Source organism: Nicotiana tabacum, chromosome 15 (genome assembly GCF_000715075.1).
Source record: "Nicotiana tabacum cultivar K326 chromosome 15, ASM71507v2, whole genome shotgun sequence".
NCBI classification, from domain to species: domain Eukaryota; kingdom Viridiplantae; phylum Streptophyta; class Magnoliopsida; order Solanales; family Solanaceae; genus Nicotiana; species Nicotiana tabacum.
Window position 1 is genome coordinate 122,529,844 of NC_134094.1, and position 12,632 is coordinate 122,542,475.

Sequence of the window (12,632 nt, forward strand, 5' to 3'; positions counted from 1 at the left end):
CCTGGGTTAACACCCCCCTCAAGCTGGAGAGAGTCCAGAATTCAAACACTTACGAACATAATGACAATCAATCTCAATATGCTCCGTACGCTCATGGAAGACTGGATATTTGGCAATATGAAGAGCAGTCTGGCTATCACAATGGACTGGGACAGGAGTGCAAATAGGAAGACCAAGATCCCCAAGTAGCCTGACCAACCATGAAATTTCAGCACCTACTTTCCTTAGAGCCCTGTATTCAGCCTCAGCTGAAGACAAAGAAATGGTGGGTTGTTTCTTACTCTTCCAAGAAACTGGGCTCCCACCAAGTGTCACATAATAGCCAGTAACTGATTTGCGAGATATATCACAAGAAGCCCAATCAGAATCAGAGTATGCCACAAGAGACAAGTCAGAAGAGCTGGAGAGAAGCACACCCTGAGAAGGAGAAGCTAACAGATATTTGAGAACATGTAGGCCAGTCATCATGTGAGGAACATGAGGTTTCTGAAGAAACTAGCTCAAGTGCTGGACAGAGAAAGAGATATCAGGTCTACTGTACTGTAAAAAGTTGAGTTTGCCAATAAGTCTCCTGTACACACTAGGATCAGGGAGAGGATCACCCATGTCTAGGGTCAGCTTAACATAAGGGTCCAGGGGAGTCACAACAGAGGTGAAATTGTGGCAGTTGAACTCAGCTAGAAGATTAGTAGTGTATTTAAGCTGACTCATGACATAACCTTGAGGAGTTTTGGTGATTTCCAGACCCAAGAAGTAATGGACTGAACCCAAATCCTTAATCTTGAACTGGTCATCCAAAAATGACTTCAGGGAGTTCATTTTAGTGAGGTCATCTCCAGCCAATAATATATCATCAACCTAGAAAGATAATACCACCAAAGAACCAGAAGAGGATTTGGTAAAAAGAGAGTAATCATTGAGATTGGAAATGTAGCCCCTTGACAGCAAAGCCTCAGACAGTTTTGAAAACCACTGCCTGGAGGCTTGCCTGAGGCTATAAAATGATTTCTTGAGCTTACAGACCAGAGGAGCTGAAGAAGAAACAAAGGAGACATCAAGGTTAGGAGGAATTTTTATATAGACCTCCTCATGGAGATCACTATGGAGGAAAGCATTATTAACATCCAACTAGTACACAATCCAATCTCTCTTGATGGAAAGAGTTAAGAGACATTTGATTGTGGTGTGATTGATAACAGGGGAGAAGGTTTCAGTAAAATCAATGTCTTCCCTCTGAGTATCACCTCTAATAACTAATCTTGCCTTGTATCTTTCAATAGACCCATCTGCCCTCTGCTTAATCTTATAAACCTATTTGCAAGGAATAACCTTCTTATTAGAGGGAAGAGGGACAATGCCCCAGGTCTGATTAGCCTCAAGAGCATGAAATTCTTTTAGCATGGCCTCTTGCCAAGCAAGATGAGCTGCAACCTGCTATTAGAACTGAGGTTCATACATGTGAGCTTCACTAGGTAAGACCTTAGAGTGTGCAGAATTAGGAGAAGGGGAGATGATAGAGGTACATATATAATCCTCGAGGTAGGAGGGTTGAGTGACAGTTCTATTGGACTTCCTTAAGAGAGGAAGAACAAAAGTAGTTGCAGTGGAATTAGGAGAGGTGGAAGGAGTAACAGGGGAAACAATAGGAGGTGAAGATGAAGGTAGATGATTAAAGGAAGGAGAAGATTCAGGATGACTAGTAGGAGGAGAAACTACAGTAGCAGAAGCTGGAATATCCACAAAAGTTGGAGGTAAAACATTGGAATGGGGAGAATTAAAGGAAGAAGAATAAGGAAAAATATGTTCATGGAATACCAAGGATGAAAAACAGAAGAGCTAGATAAGTTGAGCAATTTGTAACCTTTCTTCCCACATGGATATCCCATGAATGTACAAGCAATAGCTCTAGATTGAAACTTATCTCTGCCTACCTTGGGGGAAGTAGCAAAGCAGAGACAACCAAATGATCTTATATGATTATAGGAGGGTGGATGACCATGAAGCTTTTCAAAAGCGGAAAGTTTAAGGAGAAGTAGCAGTCAGTACACAATCCCCCTAAAATTTCAGTGGTAGTTTAGATTGAAACAGTAGGGCTCTTGAAACTTCTAAAAGATGTTTGTGTTTTCTTTTCACAACACCATTTTGTTGTGGAGTATGAGGGATAGAAGTTTGATATAAAATTCCTTAGGAAGAAAAGATACTGATGGCTTCAGTACTACTCCCAAGCTCAAAAGCATTATCTGATCTGAAAGTATGTACTGAGCAGTTGAAGTGAACCTTTACCATAGAGGTGAAAGCTTTAAGGATGGACAAAGCATTACTCTTGGAAGAAAGAATATGAGTCCAAGTGACTCTAGTAAAGTCATCAACTAAAGTTAGAAAATACCTAAATCCATTATAGGTTTTAGTGTTATAAGGACCCCAAATATCAATGTGAACTAGTTGAAAAGGTGTGGTAGAATGAATAGTGCTATCATGAAAAGGTAGTCTTTGTTGTCTATCTATTGGATAAATTGAACATATAAAAGGTTGTTTAGTGGATACCTTATTAGACAGAAAAGAAATGGATTGCATCTTATGAAAAGGCATGTGTCCTAATCTCTGATGCCAAAGTAGATCCATCTTATTAACAGTTGAAGTTTGATTACAACTAGGTGGAACATTTACATGTGAAGGTGCAGGGACAAATTTATTACATGGAATTGAACCTACATAAAAAATAAACTCATTGCAAGGTGCATCAATAAAAGATGATAGAGAGGAAGTTGTACTGGGAAACAAATCTCTATCTGGATGAAGATAGTACAGCCTGCCACCAGCCTTACCAATTACCAGTGGCCTCTTCAGAGAAGGGCCTTGTAAAGAACAATGGAATTTGGTAAGAAGTGCTATACAATTCAGCTGAGTAATGAATTGATGAATAGAAATTAAATTAAAATGGAAAGATGGCACTAGAAGGACATTAAGTAATGTTGTATCATCTCTTAGATGTAAAGATCCAGTTGATATAACCTTAACTTTATACCCATTAGGTAATGTGACAAGAAATGATTTAGTTAAAGGCACAACATTGTGAAGCAAATGTTAGCTGCAGAGTCATGTGGTTAGTGGCCCCTGAATCCAAGATCCAAGGGTTTGAATTTGACTATGAAGATGCACACATATAAGAACCTACAGACTCTACAACATAGGCAGTGAACAAACCTGCAAAGTGAGAAAAGGCAGAATCCTCATCTGGGTGAATAGTTGGTACAGAACCAGGAGAGGCTTGAACTTGTTGGAATAAAGTCAGGAGATGCTGATATTTCTCCTTTGTAAACCCATGAACTGGAACAGAATTTCCTGGAGGCTGACTAACACCAGGAGATGGCTGAGGATAGGAAATATCACCTTGGACACATGAAGCAGACTTCTTGTTCTTTGTGAATTTAAAATCAGGGAAAAAACCATGAAGTCTATAATATTTTTCCACTGTGTGTCCAGGTTTCTTACAGTACTTACAAGATACTGTAGACACATTCTTGTTGGGTTCATAATTCACCTTCTGAGTGAAGTTTCTATTGTTATTGTACTGAGTAGGGGAGACAGAGAAAGAGGCAGAATCCCCAGAGAAATTGGAAAGAGTGGAAATGGCCTCCTTTTGACTCTCATCCTGTTGTAGAAAGGAGTAAGCCTTGCTTATAGGAGGAAGGGGATTCATCATCATGATGACACTCTTAACAGTAGAATATGACTTATTCAACCCATTCAGGAGCTGCAACAATTGTTGATCCTCTATAAACTTTGGAAGTGCTCCAAAAGAACACACTGGACCAACATAAGAGGAGTTCAGTTCATTCCACAAGCTCCTAAGTTTAGTGAAATAGGTAGCAATGCCAGATGAACCCTGAGTGATTGTGCTAATTTTCCTTTGGATTTGAAGGTACTTTGAGCCATTTGATTGACCAAATCTCTCATTAATGTCTTTCCAGACTTCCCTTGTAGTCTTAAGACACATGGCATTGGTTGCAATCTCTCTAGACACATAATTAATTATCCATACCTTCACTATGTCATTACACCTTTCCCAGTATAAATAGTAAGGAGAATCTGGTGGTGGTTGAGGAACCCTACCATCTAAGATTCCTAATTTGTTCTTTGCAGATAAGGAGGTAAGCATATTGCTTCTCCATAGGACAAAGCTACATCCATTAAAAGGCACTGACACCAATTGACTATTAGGACTGTCAGAAGGATGCACATACAATGGATGGGATGGATCTATTATGAAGGGAGTAAAACCCTCAGAAGTTGTATTACTAAGTGATCCTACGTTATCCATAAGTTCAATTCAATAAAAATGAGAGAAAACAATTAACAATTGTAATAGTATAATTTTCTACACAAGTACAATATATGCAGCAACGGATCTATATGATTTTGGAGTTGAACATAGGGAAGATATTACCAGCCTCCTTCTCAAACTCGAAGAAGAAGAGTCTTCTCTGAATGCGAAACCCTAGAAAGTCTAATCCGCAGAAACTGGTGAGGAAATTTGGGAAAACCAGAAGCTCCTAGCAGGACAAGTCAGTTGAAGATGCAAGACAAAGAAAACCCCAAATTTTAACGGTCAAAATCGTCGGTTATCAGGTGTCATCGATCAAACACAGACGGAGATGAAAACATCCAAAACTCTAGGCGAGGGTAACATCGGACTGAAGCTCATGACGAGAGAAATTAGAATTCCTGCTATAATACCATGTTTGTTTGAGGATTATCCAGCTATGTCGGAAAGAGAAAAAGAAACCCATAGATAGGGTGATGAGAAGGAGAGAATTGAGTCGGTCAAAACAAATACTAGACCCTCTAATTTTTATTATGTCCCTTTATTTAAAGAAAGCGAGATGAGCATGCTATTTTCAAATCGATTGATAGATAGCCTGATCTGTTCTGATAGATTAAAAGAAATTAATATGAATATATATATTTACATCAATAAAATCTGTAAAGAATAGTAAGAAAAAATAAAAATACAATTGGGTCGGCTAACCTATCACTACTGGGCTGGCCCCTTTCCTTTAACAGAAGTAATATGGTCTATATATGGGTTAACATGAACTTCATTGAAGTGATAGAGGGACGACAATAACAGAGCTAGGATTTATTTTAGTAGCTCATAACTAGTGATACCGGGATCGACCAGTGGTTTATGTTTTGCAAAATTGTTCCGCTTGTTTTGAAATGTCTAAACAAAAGATTTATGATAATATATGATTAGTAAATGAAATAAGGAAAAGACATGTTTATGTTATAAATGTCGAATCGGCTTGCCTAGTACTGCGATAGGCACCATTACAGCCGGGGTGATTTATATATATATATATATATATATATATATATATATATATATATATATTGTGTGTGTGTGTGTGTGTGTTATCAGTGGCGTAGCCAGGAATCCTGCCAAGAGTGTTTAAACTTTAAACAAGTCAATGAAGCTTTTGGTCGAAGAATGATGTACCGAATTTTTAAAATCAAACTGCGTAATATTTAGCTAAAAAATCTAAATACTTATAATAGAACTATAATTTCATAAATCAAAATAAATATAAAAAAAGATAACAACAGAAATTTTACTAATAAAAGTAAGCATAAACTAAAGGAAAGAGAAAGTCGAGAGGGTTTGTAGTTTGTAGAGAGCTTTTATTGAAGAAATTTTATATAGCTTGGCTTATAAATTATAAAATTCATTTAAGAAACCCTTTTAATTAAAAACTACATTTGAGATTAGTTATTTATTTTTACATAAATTTTAAGTTTTAAGAGTTATTTTATTAGAAAATCTTTTAGATTGAAAAAGAGTCAAATAGACCACACACTAGTCTTCGTTTAGATTGTGAAATGAAATGGGCAAATAACTTTAAACCCATGAACAACGTATTACTTTGAAAATCTTGACCGATGGACTAACTCACTCAACTATGTTAAGGGTATTCAAATATAATATATATAACCATATAATATTCGACATATATATGTGTAGGCATATAAATTTTATTAGAATTAAATTCATTAAATAATTTGGACCATATTTAAATGCAAGATATATTAGGCCAAATAAATATTATGGGCTAATATAATTGAATTAGTTATATAAGCCCAATACATATGGGTTAAATAAATAGGTCCAAATCTATTAAATGGGCTACAAGTGATGATCCTACTTCATTAAGCTCAAAGATGTCGTCTTCCTAGAGGCCTAATTTGGTGCCACGTGTGAAATTATGTGGCATGCCAAATCAAATGGAAGAAAAAATAGGATCATGCCACGTATCAAAATGACAAGGCATTCCAAGTCAAATTAAAAGGCCAATGAAATTGCACCACATGTGCAAGTGACATATGCTGGCCAATCAAATGCGGCTTTGTCACTCTTCAATCTGATTGGTCGGAAAGAGTTTGTTCTCATCACTACTCTTCCCTCCCACAACTATAAATAAGGGTCTTTATAACTAAAAAAAGACACCAGAAGTTATAACAAGAAGCAAGAGATAGCTCGTGGATCAAACGCTGCAAATTTCTCTACAAGTTTCAAGCTTCAAGCAATCAAGTTCAAGTTCAAGAAATCAAGTTCAAGCTCAAGAACGAAGAACACATCAAGGTTCAAGGAGTATTAGTTCAAATCAAAGTTCGTGCTAGTTGAATTTAAGATCATCATTCGTGGCAACAATATAGATTCAAGATCAAGCTTGAAGGCCCTTGAGTTTATTTACCATTGGAAAGAAGAATCAGAGGATTCATAGAGATTGTACACTCATATTATTTGAAATAAAATACTATGATTGTTGCAATATTTTTTGGTCTCGGTTATTTTTTCGGTGCAAATTTATTGTCTACAAATTCTGGCACGTCCAGTGGGACAATTACCCTTCATCTCAACTTTTCAATCACTAAAGTTCAAGAAGATCGAAATGGCTTCAAAGAAGGTTAACTCCAGATCAATTTCTACCAAGACTGCTAATTCCAGGTTTTAAGTTGATGTGGATAGCATCTTCGATGTTACCTTTGGACCAACTACGAGGAGCAAAGCAATCTCTTTAGGACAACAGGCACTCCAAGTCATCCGCATCAACCCCTATTTTTGGATCTTCATCTCAAATGGAGCAAGATCTTCTATAAACACACCCGAATGAGGAAGCGATGTTGTTGAAAAGATTAACAAAGCTCTTGCTCTGCTTGACCTCTCAGGATCCAAGAACTCTGTTGTGAAGGAAGATGATGATGCTTCAAGTGATGGATCCTCCCCACTTATACCACTAGAGTAAGCCAATCGAGGATCAATATATGTGACAATCCATGCTACTCTTCATCATCTACAATAATCACGCAAGCAATGGTGACAAACGCTTCGTCTGTGGAGGAGAAACTAGCAAACTTGACAAAAGCAATTGCTAGGCTGACCAAGTGCATGCAAAATCATGATGCTATAATTGACAAGCTAACATACAGGGTGGGATTCTTGATGGAAGAAGAATCTACCCATGCACCTAGAAAGCTCCCAGAAGTTCTAGAGAGTGATTCTCCCCCAAGACAAGTAGCATCCGCCATGGCTATCCCTGTCTCATCTGAAGGGATGATTCCAATCGATCAATTGAAGGAGTTTATCGAAGGAACTATTAAATATAAGTATGAAGTTGCTGCCAAGTCCTCTCTTACATACGCAAAGTCGTATACTGCAAGGATTGATATGTTGAAGATGTCTGCTGGCTATCAACCTCCAACGTTTCAACAGTTTGATATCAAAAGAAATCCAAAGAAACACGTGGCACACTTCGTTGAGATGTGCAACAATGTTGGGACTTATGGAGTTTACCTCATCAAGCAGTTCGTTCGCTCACTAAAAGAAAATACTTTTGATTGGTACACAGACCTCGAGGCTGAATCTATTGATAATTGGGATCAACTAGAGCAAGAGTTCCTCAATCACTTTTATATCACGAGACGTACTGTGAGTATGATAGAACTTACAAATACTCGTCAACGAAAGGGTGAACCAGTTATCGACTTTATCAATCATTGGAGGATTGCAAGCCTTAACTGCAAAGACAGGCTTAGTGAAGTTTCTGGCATAGATATGTGCATCCAAGGCATGAATTGGGGACTACGCTACATCTTACAAGGTATCAAACCTAGCACATTTGAATAACTTTCAACTTGTGCCCATGACATGAAATTGAGCATGGCCTCCGCTGGAAATGAAAAGTTGTTCATCTATGAGCCTCGAAAAGGGAATGACAAGCAAGAAGTCAGGAAATGGAGAAAGTTCATACCCAAGTCTGAAAGTAAAGAAGCTATGAATGTCAACATATCACGTGTGAAGTTCACGGCAAAGGTGAGCAAGAAGTAGAGTGTGAAATCAACTTCCTTTCAAGATTAGTCGAGTGGAAAGTTGACTCTAAAAGAAATACAAGAAAAGGAGTATCCATTTTTAAATTCTGATGTGCCTGTAATTTTTAAAGAACTTCTCGAGTTAAAGCTCATTGAGCTTCCGGAGATAAAGCGGCCAAATGAAGTTGAGAAAATTGATGACCTGAATTACTGCAGATATCATCGACTTGTGAATCATCCTCTTGAGAAGTGCTTTGTCTTTAAGGGCAAAGTTATGGACTTGGCCCATGAAAAGAAGATCATGCTTGAAGATGAGAAGGCAAGTACGAACCAAGTCTCTATAACATTTGGCTCATTAAGTCTGGATGAGCTATATATCTTAAAATAAATCAAAGAAGAAGAATTATTGGAGAATAAAAAAGTCGAAGTAGATCAGTCTGATGATGATGAATGTTGGATGTTGGTGACTTGTCGTATGCTCCACAACAAGAGCCCATGAAAGGAATCAATAGAACAACCAACAAGGAAAATGATGGTAAAAAGGCCAAGAAAATGGAATCCATTTAAGCATCTGAAAAAGGCAAAAGTGGAAGTGCACCACCCTCAAAAGCCACGACATCCAGAGATCTTGGAGGAGTTCTTGCCAAGTTGGTTCTGTATGAAGATTTTCTATGATGGTAGTGAGGCCTTTGGTTTCCATTGTCACAACCCAACCCGATGGGCAGCGATGGGAACCCGCTGCCTTACTCAATCGAGTACCAACATAATGTATTTTTTTTATTACATCATCATATACACGTGACATACGGTAAGGCCAACATGATCATTTATAAACTCAAAACATAGGCCGACAAGGCTGTACAATCTTTCACGTACACGACATATATCTACAAGCCTCTAAGGATACATAGATGTCATAAAGTTCGGTACAGGGCCCCGCCATACTAATCAGTACATGTCCTAATCATACTGGCCACACAAGCAACTCCGGAGCAAATGGAGCGCACCAACACCTTTCGCTGAGTTGATACCCTACTTGGAGGGCCTCAACCTGTCTATCAGGACCTGCAAGCATGAAACGCAGCGTCCCCTGGCAAAGGTACGTCAATACAAATAATGTACCGAGTATGTAAGTAATGAAAATCAGTAAATAATAAACATGAGAGAAACATGGAGTAAAAGACTCAACATGTAAGTCTGAATAACTCTGTGAATCATTTATATTTAAAACGTCATGCATATGCGTATAAATGTCATACCATGCTTAGTTATATGCGTTCATAACATCATCAAGCCTCTGAGGGCATCCCATCATATCATCTCTGCCACTGTGGGCAAAATCATCAACGTATACCAGCTGATCAGCTGGTGGTGCGTATATAATGTCGTAACCTTTTTCCATATCCCATATACATATAATATATGCGTATATAACACCATCTGGTCATGGTTCAATGTACATGTATAAATGAATAAAATACATATAAAATACGTTAATAGGATTTCTCGGAATGTCATAAAATCAATATGCCTTTGATTAATATCATAAAATAAAATTATCAACTTACGTATTTTCTGAGACCCATGAACAAACGATAGAATAATAAGTCACATGGGAAATCAAGAATATAGACATTTCTAATACTTCTATGAATAGAGTCATTTATGGAACTTGTGCATTTGGTCATTTCGTTTGTATCGTATTGATCATGCTAGAAAGAAAGAAGGGATAGCCTTAACATACCTGAACTGATTCTCTTGCCAATCCCTTTAACACCCGTTGATTGCGACAACACGTAAGGGCGGATCGAAGTAGGGAAAAATCCGTATGACATTCTTGAGAAATATTTTACCGTGCTCTCTTAGAATTGCAAATCCTGTTGCTATTATACAGTATAATTTCGTATGAAAATTCTTGCTGAAGACCTGTCACTTAGAAGATGTAAATATCTTCATCTTGTTGTGAATCTCATTGCTAACATATTTTGTATGAATCCCGTTGCTAATATATGTCTTGGAGATTTTGATGTAAGCATCTCCATTGAAAGATAACATTTGAAATGACGAATAACCATTAAACCTGTTAATCGCCAATGTTGCTGGTCTAAGTTCTAAAATGGCAAGCATGACATAACTCCATACTTATTTTCCAAGTTATATTATCAATAAAGAGACCAAGCAAAGGTTTCAAGAATTCTTACGTTTAACCAAGGAAATTTATGCAAGCATGCCATAACTCTATTCTTATTTTCCAAGTTATATTATCAATAAAGAGACCAAGCAAAGGTTCCAAGAATCCTTACGTGTAACCAAGGCATTTTATGTCTTAATGAATCATCATGTATATTGGTTCCACTTTGGCTTAGCTTAATGTCAAGTAGTAGCCCCAAAAAGATCCTTATGTACTTAATCATAATTATCCCCACAATTAATTAATTATCCACATAATTAAGAATTATCTCAAATTAATTAAAATACTACTCACTTTTAATATACCTTATACACCTCACTATCATAGTCATGTGGTACCTTGTATGGCATAAGTCCATAAATATGGGGTATTGTAGCTTGGACCGAATTTTATCTCAAAATGACAAACTTCGACGAAACTCATCTTCTTTGATTTGCTTACCCTTTCACCTTCACGAATTTAATTATCACTTGTTTGAAATAACGTAATACTTATAATCCCAAAATAATCTCATTCCCGAACTTACGTCGATTAACTTACGAAGAAACCTTAACGTACGAAAATGCGGAATGTAACATCTCATTTCTGAGCTTACATAAATTTACTTATAGTGTACTTCCATGTACGGAAACATGGGGTGTAACTTCATTCCCTCCTTTGGAACATTCGTCCTCGAATGTTGACTAGCGTACTTATCATTATCATAACCTATAGCTCTTGTGAATACTTTAGTACTCTCCTTGCCATCTAGGCAACTATTCTGTGAATAAATTCAAAGGCCTGGGCATCCCCCTTTTAGGCCTCCTTCTCACACCATGACTTGTGTTCGGAATCCTTCCAATCTCGTAACTGTTGCTACCTTCTGTCATGTAGCGTGTATGACTCTGACCTTGTAAGGGCGCCTATGCGACTCTTCTCTCCTTTTTCCTCCGGCTTTTAACCAACCTCTAGGCCTCACTTTGTAAACACATACAGAGCTTGATAAGGTGTCCCTCTGGACATCTATGGGTATAATGAAGTTCTTCGCTCGGTACTTTGTTGAACTTACGAATATTGTTGTATCTTGTTTCATAGCATCCCAATGTGGCTCACCTCACATGGGTATTTTAATCTCGTACAATTCATGAAATCCTCTTCAAGTCATTACTCAATTGAAGGCCCAAACGTCATCCTTTATCTATCACAAATACACCCTCATTCTACTACCAGGGCAGCATTCCATCTCTTCTAAATGCTCTAGTCTTAGACTCCTTTGAGTTCATTCTGGCTATACTGAGCTTTCTATAACTTAGATAAACCATCAGCTCTCTTGTTTTCATGGGCTTAATCCCGAGGTCCATTCTCGTCACTTTCGCACTTGCCTTTTCTTATCCTTACTCCTGTCTTCCTAAAACCTTGTCGCTTTACCATACTTTAGCATGCGACCTACACATATCTATTTATACTACTCACAACCTTCCTTCAATTTTCTTGCATCATAGATTTCCTTAAGTCATCCTGGAATATTAAGCGAGACATCACATTGTCTCTAACTCTTCTTTACTCTCTTAATTAGGCTTCTCGATACCTAGAAACCATAGGCTGGAAATTATGCCAGTGATGATGCTGCTATCATTCCTGGATACTGAATCCCATCGCTTCTAGCCTTCTATCCGAAGTATGGACTATACATAACCTTCTGCATATGAGTATCTCGTACGTTGTTCACCTTTACCCTACTTACCTTAAAATCTTGCATCACGTCTTCTATCTCCTTTATGACCTTCCTTCCACATAGGTATAATTCACATCCACAACTTAAAGCTCTATTATAATACTTGCAACTCTGGTGCATACACGATTCGGTGAAAGCTTCATACTGACTTCTTATGAGGCTGGTACTCTTCTAACTTTCTTTTTTGTAAGGCCGTTATAGAGAATGGTTGTTGTACTATCTCTCTTGTACCTCTGATATTAAGAGTGATTCTGCATTGTTCTCAATCATGATGTCTATAATTTTCTGGGTCTAATAATCAGACTCCTGATTTACTTCGTTGATGTAACTCTTTAGTTTCCTCTTCCTTCTGATCAACCT

The 12,632-nt window shown here is 37.6% G+C and overlaps 1 protein-coding gene across 1 annotated transcript; it reads right to left on the reverse strand.

Moving 5' to 3' along the window:
* Window positions 1-495: 495 nt before the first annotated feature.
* LOC142169839 (uncharacterized) lies at window positions 496-4,321 on the reverse strand. The gene is made up of 7 exons (XM_075231760.1): window positions 3,205-4,321; window positions 2,545-2,708; window positions 1,862-2,003; window positions 1,591-1,727; window positions 1,330-1,431; window positions 1,024-1,128; window positions 496-858 (listed from the first exon to the last, which is right to left on the reverse strand). Exons 1-7 carry the CDS (start codon window positions 4,319-4,321, stop codon window positions 496-498), a joined length of 2,130 nt encoding a protein of 709 aa, XP_075087861.1.
* Between the last annotated feature and the right edge of the window lie 8,311 nt (window positions 4,322-12,632).

What these genes read in the sequence shown, in the direction of transcription:
- LOC142169839 (XM_075231760.1), bottom strand. Translation starts at nt 4,321, where the DNA reads ATGGATAACGTAGGATCACTTAGTAATACAACTTCTGAGGGTTTTACT. An exon ending in ATTCCACTGCAACTACTTTT is followed by an intron (nt 1,432 to 1,590) that starts GTTCTTCCTCTC and finishes TTCTAATAGCAG; the next exon opens with GTTGCAGCTCATCTTGCTTG. An exon ending in CTCTTCCCTCTAATAAGAAG is followed by an intron (nt 1,129 to 1,329) that starts GTTATTCCTTGC and finishes ATTGTGTACTAG; the next exon opens with TTGGATGTTAATAATGCTTT.